The sequence below is a fragment of the Archocentrus centrarchus genome, chromosome 4 (assembly GCF_007364275.1).
Source record: "Archocentrus centrarchus isolate MPI-CPG fArcCen1 chromosome 4, fArcCen1, whole genome shotgun sequence".
Classification (NCBI taxonomy): Eukaryota; Metazoa; Chordata; class Actinopteri; order Cichliformes; family Cichlidae; genus Archocentrus; species Archocentrus centrarchus.
Window position 1 is genome coordinate 33,172,310 of NC_044349.1, and position 9,117 is coordinate 33,181,426.

Consider the following 9,117-nt stretch of genomic DNA (forward strand, 5'->3'; position numbering starts at 1 on the left):
TTAATATTCACTTATTATGCAATTTCCTAAATATTTGTTGGATTCAGCAAGAGTAATATGGATGACATTTAGTCTGAATTACTAACCCTAACCTTTTGGTCGCAGTTTTGATTATAAAATAAAAGGGAAAATATAAACAAACAAAAAGCTTAACATTGTGAAGACTTGGAAGAACAATGTGACACTGATGAGAGGATTAGGCTTCCCAGGTCATTCCCAGGCCAAACCGGCTGGTGATCAGAATTATTTTATTTATTTTTTTTACCAAATTTCGCTGGCGGTGCAGCGCTCACAGTCTGTCCGAGGTCCCGGGCTGAACTTCAAGCCCAGCCCGTCCCTCCAGACAATACTCACTGCTCAATACTCAATACTTACTCTCATCTTTCCATTGTTTTTAATGGACAGTTCTGCTTACAATTATAGTTCAACACAGTCCAGCAATCGACAGTCGTACACACACACACACACACACACACACACACATATATATATATATATATATATATATATATATATATATAAAATGTCATAATCCTTTTCGTTAAATTTCTATCCTTATGACGTAAAAAAATACAGTCATATGTCTGGTGTTAACATCTTTGCAGTTATATGTCTGAAAAGTTTCATGTTCAAGCATCTAATCTTTTGGGTCGATCGTGGACAATATGATTGGTATTGCTTTAAGCATTCACCGTATTGTTGCTGTCGTCTTTATTCTATTTCATTACAGTACACCTGTATGTTCTTCTGTGCGTTTTTCGATCACTTCACTTTCTGTCATTTCCGCAGGTTTATCTCAGCAAAATAAGGGCTGGTTTGGGAATGCGAAGGGCAGCGGTCCAATTTCCAGCCTGGGAGAAGATATTCATTCAGGGCTTTTTTTGTTTTGTTTTGTTTTTTGGAGCATTTCAGCTCCAGCAGAAAGCATTCACAGTAGCCTTGTTTTTATTTCAGGTAATGCGTAAATACTGTATACAGCCTGATCCCTGATCCAACACACCTGAATCAAATGGCCTCAATATGCAGTCAAGTTCTCCTGAGTCCTGATAATGACTTCTATATTTGACTCAGGTGTGTTGAAGCACAGACACATCAAAAACCTGCAGGACCCCGGCTTGAGGCCTGGATGTGAGGATCCTTGGTACAGTATACAGCGGGCTGTAAATGAATGCGCTTCCACTATTACTGCTCCTCCTGGTGGATAAACAAGACATTATGTTGGGTTCGAAGCCGACACTCCCGTTACCTTTTGGCAGGAGAAAAATAACCCCAATGGAGCGAGATGGCTCCTCAGCCGGAGAGCAAGACTTCTTAAAAAATCACTGGAGATGGGCAGGTTTCGCTACCAAGGTTTATTAACAGACAAAGTTTCAAAAAGCAAAAGCAAGCAGAAGCCTCCCGGGAGTTTGTGCCTTAGCAGTTAGCAAGAAAAGAACGGACAGTAACAGCACCCACACCGCACGTACACTGCCCCAACTACCGCTACCCATCCTCTTATATACTCTCTGCCGTTCTTTGTCTAAGGTTTTCTGCACAGTCAGCAATTTACAAACATTCATTAGAAACTGCCATTAATACTACTGTCATTATCTGAAAGGGCACAAACATCCCGGAGCATTTTCAATACATCAACAAGACAGTAAGAAAAATTCATCATATTAATTGTAAGCCATAACCTCCTTGAGGCCATCCTAAGGCACTCTTAGAGAAGGATTTACACTCCTCACACATATGCTTGACCAGATATGAGGGAGAAGGACCAGATATGAGGACGAAAAAGAGGCCCATTTTGCCCCCGGACCTGTTGCATGGACAGATTTATACTTTCTTGATTTGCATTTCCACAGTTTTTGGCTGTGCTACACAAGCAAGTTAGCCTACGGCTAGGTCCACTGGACAGATTTATCCCTATAACCAGTACAAATCAAAAAATGGGCAAACAGGATGACTGGTGTCCTGTACACGAACCCAAAATCGGGCAGTTTTATGAGTTGAGACCCCTTAGCATGAATTTAATGAGCAACAGGTTCATCACGGGGCTAGGGCAGAAGATGAGTATGCTCTGAGGATGGTCTGAGAGTGCCTGCTGGGTGACAGCAGACTATTAGGGAGGGGTAGCAGAGCTTCTAGGTGTTTTATTCTTGTTCGTTTCTTTCTTGTAATTCCTCAAAGAGCACAAACTCGGTCCACTTTAACTCATAGGGTCTTTAACTTTATTAATTCAGGCGTGTAAACAACAATACAGCTCGGTCTGGATGCCCTGCTACATACGCTTCCGGCCCCTAAAACTGTCCGAGCGCTTCACCTATACAAACAGTAGTTCCTATTGTAACATCCCTTTTCTTTTCAGAATTACAGCTTCCCCTTAATTTCAACATCTGACTAGTACCTCTGAAAACAAACTATTCATCTTTAGTGACCTCTGAAAAAATTCAAAACAAAACATTGACTGTCACATGACTCGCATCATTCCGAGCCTGAACATAGCTCATCCCCATTTCAACATATACAGTACATTTTTTTTTTTTTTTTTTCAGTTCAGAGTGCATTTCTTTATAACAGGTAATTATTAACATAAACATATTCCATTGTCCTTTTTCTGTTTTGAACACTTATTGTCATTTTCCCCATTTTGATGTAAACCCCCCAAAGGCCATGAGCAACACTGAGTAATTTATCTGTGTGACAGGACATAGTCCTTATAGTGTTGTGGCATCTTGACTGTGCGACCTGCTCTGGTTGTGACAGTGGTCTCTCCGCTACCAATGTCCTTTGGTGTGTGGTCTAAAACCCTGTGCGGAGGATGGACAGACCCTGCCTGACCCTGTCCTGTAACCTCTGCCTGAATTGGGAAGTTGATGTCCACATCAACGGGGTCCCTGACTGCCCTTTCCGGAACCAGTCTGAGGTGTCTGCGGTTTCTCCTGATGACACTCCCAGATTGCAGTTGTATCTCATAGGACCTTTCATCGATCCGCGACAGCACCTTGCCGCATCTCCAGACGGTCTGTGGTGGGAACGGCTGTATCCTCACTGAGTCCCCACTTTTAAGCACAGGCAGATCCTTGGCTGAGCGGTTGTAGTAGGTGCTTGGATGTGTTTGCCTGTTCATCAGTTCCTGTTGAACTTGAACAACCCTTGGTTTCAGCAAGCTACTTTTCATTGGTAGCAATGTTTTGGTGCGCCGACTGAGCAGTCTTTGTGCTGGACTGGTGTTCAGGCCCAGCGACGGTGTGTTACGGTGGTCCAGCAAGGAAAGATAGGGGTCCTGTCCTGCGGCTTTGGCTTTGTGCAGAAGTCGTTTTGCTGTCTTAACAGCTGATTCTGCTTTGCCGTTGCTCTGGGGATAACCTGGAGATGAGGTCTTATGTTGAAATCCCCACAGTTGGCTAAACTTTTTGAATTCTTGTGACACATATTGTGGGCCATTGTCTGAAATCACTATATCTGGTATACCTTGACGGGCGAAATGAGCCTTAAGTTTCTTTATCACCGTGGTTGATTTTGTGTCGGCCAAGTAATCTATTTCCCAGAAATTTGAGAAATAATCCACTGTGATGAGGTAATCCCTGTTGTCAAACATAAACAGGTCTGTGCCCACCTTAGCCCATGGCCTGTTTGGCACTTCGTGTGGTATTAGTGTTTCCTTTTGCTGTTTGTCATCCATGGACCGGCAAATGTCACACTTCGCTATGTACTGTTTAATCTGCTCATTCATGCCTAGCCAGTAAACGCACTCTCTTGCCCTTCTAAGACATCCTTCGACACCCAGGTGCGATGCATGTATACGGCTGGTGATTTCGGTTCTCATGGCATCTGGTATAACTGCACGCTCCCCTCTGAAGACTATCCCATGCTGGTGACTGAGTTCCTCTTGGAATGAAAAATAAGGCCTGATTTCACTTGGCACATGCAGCTTGTTCTTTGGCCATCCCCATGTCATTGTGTTGATGAGAAGCTGCAGTGTTTTATCCTGTTCTGTGGCTGTCTTTATCTCCTGTAGTCTGTCTGCTGAGATCGGTAGATGTTGTACCATGTTAACTGTTTCTAGCTCAGCCTCCACAGGTACGTCCTCCAGAGGATAGGCTCTGCTAAGGGTGTCTGCTAGCACTAAATCCCTTCCTGGCACATACAAGACTTCTGTATCATATTTCTGTATGCGCAGCATCATACCCTGCAGCCTTTTGGGAGCACTCAGCAATGGTTTTCGCACTATGGTTTCTAATGGCTTGTGATCGCTCTGAACAGTCACTTTGTGGCCATATGTGTACTGATGAAATTTCTCCAGGCCAAAGACCATTGCCAGAAACTCCTTTTCTATCTGTGCATATCCTTGTTCTGTTTTTGTTAGTGCTCTACTAGCAAAAGCAACTGGCTTGCCCATTTGCATCAGTGCTGCACCTAATCCTGTGTCTGATGCGTCACTCTGCAATGTCAGCTCTTCTTCTGGGTTATAGTACTTTAACACAGGGGCATTTGTTATTGTCTTTTTTAGATTAAGGAACGCCTCCTCTTGTTCTGCATTCCACGTCCACTCACTATCCTTGTGTGTCAAGTCTCTTAACACTTTACAGTGATCTGACAGGTGAGGGCAAAACTTGGTTAAGTAATTAGCCATACCTATCAGTCTTTGCACTGCTTTCACATCTGTCGGCGCTGGCATCTGCTCAACAGCACGCACCTTTTCTGGGTCTGGTTTGAGGCCCTCAGCAGTCAGGCGGTGTCCGATGTATGTAGTCTCCTTCTGCTTCAATCTGAACTTGTCTGCATTCAGTTTTATATTCTTTTCTCTGCATCTGTCCAAAAACTGCTTCAATTTTCTGTCGTGATCTTGCTCTGCCTCCTCTTCCGTCTCTCCCTGCCCTGTGATCAGAATGTCATCCGCTATGATGTACAGTCCAGGCATATTGTCTAGTGCTTGCATCAGTTTTCTCTGAAAGATTTCTGGGGCTGTACTTATCCCCATTGGCATCCTCAGCCATCTATACCGACCAAATGGAGTGGCAAACGTCGTCACATAGCTGGACTCCTCCTCCAGCTGTACATGCCAAAATCCACTCTTGACGTCGCACACTGTGAACACTTTAGCTTTCGACAGGTCTGGTAGAATGTCCTCAATAGTTGGCAGTGGAAAGTGACTACGCCTTAGCGCTTTGTTCAAAGGTTTGGGATCGATACACACTCTAGGCTTGCCATTTTGTTTTTGGACAACCACCATGGCACTGATCCATTCTGTACTGCATTCCACAGGTGTGATTATCCCTCTCTGTTGTAGGTTTTGTAATTCTTCTTTAAGCGGTTTCATTAAAGCCACTGGTACACGTCTCTTTGGTAGCTGTACTGGCTTTACTGTACTGTCTATCTCCATTTTATATTTTCCCTCTAAACACCCATCTCCAGTGAATACATCAGCGTATCTCACTATAATCTGCTCCACCGTCCAGGGTTCTATTGCAGGCTTTTTTGCCGTTGTGACTATGCTATCAATTGCCATGATGTTTTCATAGTGCACTTTAATCAGCTTCATTGCCTCACTGGCTTTCCTACCAATCAAAGGCATTACACCATCTGTATCCACCACTTGGAACTCCAGTCGGTACAGTTTATTGTTTCTTGGGTTTCTTATCTTAACTTTACACTTCCCTATAGGTCTCAGTTTGCTTTTGTTGTACATGACTAGCACACTTTTGGTATGTTCCAACTCAACGTCTGGATTTAGCAGGTTGATTGGGATAATGTTGCAGCTAGCTCCACAGTCTATTTGAAATTGTACTGTGTTTTTCCCTAGCAGCATGCCTGCGTACAGAAGCTGGGAGTCTTTTTTAACTGTACCTGTCTCTTTTCTTTCTTTTATTCCCTTGTCCTCACCACATCTTGTCTCCTCAGTGTCCACCTTCTCCATCTCTGTTGAGGTGACACTGGCGATATCCTCGTATTCATCGCTCACACTTTCTGTCTTTATGTTACTCACATGTTTGTGTCTTGTCCGGTCCATTTTTGCTTTGCATTTAGCTGCAAAATGGTTCTTTGTGCCACACTTAGCACACTTTTTCCCAAATGCAGGACATTTTTCTTTCCTCTTCTCGTGCGTTTTCCCACAGAATTTACACTGCACTGTGTTGCTGTCTGTACTCTGGTACTGTGCTCCTTGTACAGCATGCACCTCTTCTGCAATTGCGCTGGTGATTGCTTTCACATTCTCCTTGGACAGTTCGGCCGCTCTGCACAGTTGAAGACATGTGTCCAGTGTGAGGTTCTTTTCACGAAGCAGGCGTTCTCTCATGCTTGTATTGTTACCTCCACACACAATCCTGTCCCGAATCAGCGAATCCCTTAATGTCCCAAAGTTGCACGTTTTTGCTAGCAGTCTTAGTTCAGTAACGTAGCTGTCAATGCTCTCGCTGGCCCCCTGACTCCTAGTAAAGAAACGATAACGTTCAACCGTCTCATTCACGCCGGGGTTGCAATGATCATCAAACTTCTTGATGATATCCTCTAGCTTCCAAGCATCATGAGCAGTATCTCCCATCAGCGTGTCCAAAAGGTCTCTGCCACTGTCACCGACTAGATAGCTGAACAGCTTTACCTTCTGTGTGTCGTCTGCATCTGTCAGCGTTAGATCCACATACAGCAGGAACTCGTCCCTCCAGCTCTTCCATGTCTTTGCGATGTTGCTGGAATCCAGGCATAGCGTCCGGGGCGGCTTCAGGCCATCCATGACGTGTTGTAGTGGTCTCTCTCCTCGTTAGCTCTCGCTACCGCTAGACGGCACACACTGTAGTGCTACGCTACTGTAATCCAGACCAAGTCCTCGCCGCTGCCACCATGTTTTATTCTTGTTCGTTTCTTTCTTGTAATTCCTCAAAGAGCACAAACTCGGTCCACTTTAACTCATAGGGTCTTTAACTTTATTAATTCAGGCGTGTAAACAACAATACAGCTCGGTCTGGATGCCCTGCTACATACGCTTCCGGCCCCTAAAACTGTCCGAGCGCTTCACCTATACAAACAGTAGTTCCTATTGTAACACTAGGGCCCTGAACACAAATAAGAGCAACTCAAACAGGCCTCAATTTTCCTGCTACACAATATGCATTTATTACATTGTGCAAAGCAGTTTAGCTGCAAATAAACAGAAGTGGGAATAATAACTTTAAATATCAGTATGGTTGATAAAAATAAATCCCAACAATTACCACCATTTTCCCCAAATGCTGCTTAGGGTTGTTCCCACCAGTGGCCGGAATGCCTACGTCATTAGCGGGGGATCACGTTTAGGCCAAGGTTCGGCCACAAATCGGCCAAGGACTGGCCAAGGTCGCGTCACGGATCGGCCGGCCATTTTCGGTGGCTGCATCTGTAACTAAAACTGTATTGTGAGTTTAAAAAACTAACTAAAACTAACTAAAATTGTAGATAAAATGACCTTCCTTTTCTTGTTTGTCATTTTATTTAAAAGCCTTATGGATTGATCATTTTTCCACTCTCAGAGTCTAAGCTGGGAGCGCCATCGGGCAGCTGTGTGCGTGCGTTCTCACCGCGCTGGTCCGAAAAATAATGGCAGCAGAGTTCTTTGAGTCCAATAATACAGATAGAAGAGTGTCTTGTTGTGAATGATGAAAAATGTATGGATCACGTCTCAGTGAGGAAAAAAACACCAACATCAAAGTCCACCTGAGAAACGCACACAAGGCAGCTATGGAAACTGCTCTGAACTGACGGAATCTGGCGTTCAGCTCTGGAGAAATGTGACTGCTCCTCACTACCACGCAGCCGCAACGTTGTGATGAACCTGTTCTGTCCTTGTGCGTTTCCGGCCACTTTATCAGTGAGAGAATAACAATCAGGAATAATAATCAAAGCATCAATATAAGGACTCACAAATGCCAGCAAATTCCTGGAGGGAGCTGCTAAAACTGTCAGAATGGACGCGAGGGAATGAAGAAAGTGAAAAAACAGGGACAAATATGTTTGCAGCCAAAAAACTGAGCACAAAGAGCGAGGACCAAAACAAGTCCTAGCCGCCAACACATATAAAGCACCAGCACACGACAGTAAGGTAATGAACACACACAATCCAGCTACACAAGCAGAAGTGCGACATGAAATCGGCCACATTTTGCGCATCTAACCAAGCTAGCTCCAAAACAGAAACTGTTGTTAATCTGCTGCACTGACGTTGAACTTTATTGGGAGTTTATTGTAGAACTTATTGAGTTTGGGAGTTTTTCTGTTTCTCCCTGTTGATGTTCATGTGTGTCCTTAATATTACACACATTTAGCACGTAGTGCTGCTGTCTTGTGAACAGTTTGTTGTTGAATATATTTCTTTAAATGGTATCTTTTGTTGAGTTTTTATTACACAATAGTCACTCTTGTACCTTGAATCTTGCACCTGACAAAGTGTGAAAAACTAAAACTAATACTGAAATTAACAAAACTAAACTAAAACTAAACAATAAACCAAAAATAAAAACAAGCAAAACCACTCTGAAAACTAATTAAAACTAACTGAATTAAAGAAAAAAGCAAAAACTAACTAAAACTAAACGATAATGTAAAATCCAAAACTATTATAACCCTGGTTCAAAAAGGTACACCGCTCAATTGTAATATGAGGCTGAGATAATAGCAGAGCAATACAACTCTGGATATAGTCTGAATATCCTCCTTGTACCAGGGCAATCACATTCCCTGTCTGCTTAATTTTATCTTGGCTCCTAAGCACCCTTCTTTCTACCGTTGAATCTACTGGCTGTATTAACTCTTCTTTCTCCCCAACCTGTGACCCGTCAACTGCCCCCTGTAACTGCGGGGGAGGTGCTTAAAGTGGAGGAGGTGGTTGAGGTGGGGGCTGCACCCTGCAGGGCCTAATGGTCTCATCCTCAGGCCTCAATAAAGCAGCGTGTACATGACAGGAAGTTTGTTTTTCTTTCTTTTGTCTACCCCCGACTCTTTTTTGTACCTGTTCTAACCACGTTTTTGCCACCATTAACTGCCACCATTTTGCCACCATTAACATACTTTTAACTCTAGCTTTCCACTAAACCCATACTTTTGCTTCCATTTATCACAAAATGTTGTGCTGCCCAGAGAGTATCTCTCCATATATTTTAA

The 9,117-nt window shown here is 43.6% G+C and overlaps 1 protein-coding gene across 1 annotated transcript; it reads right to left on the minus strand.

The window, feature by feature from the left end:
• Window positions 1–2,275: 2,275 nt before the first annotated feature.
• Window positions 2,276–5,409, minus strand: LOC115778488 (uncharacterized protein K02A2.6-like). The gene is made up of 2 exons (XM_030726529.1): window positions 2,421–5,409; window positions 2,276–2,389 (listed from the first exon to the last, which is right to left on the minus strand). Exon 1 carries the CDS (start codon window positions 5,366–5,368, stop codon window positions 2,675–2,677), a length of 2,694 nt encoding a protein of 897 aa, XP_030582389.1. The 5' UTR covers window positions 5,369–5,409; the 3' UTR covers window positions 2,276–2,389; window positions 2,421–2,674.
• Window positions 5,410–9,117: the final 3,708 nt, after the last annotated feature.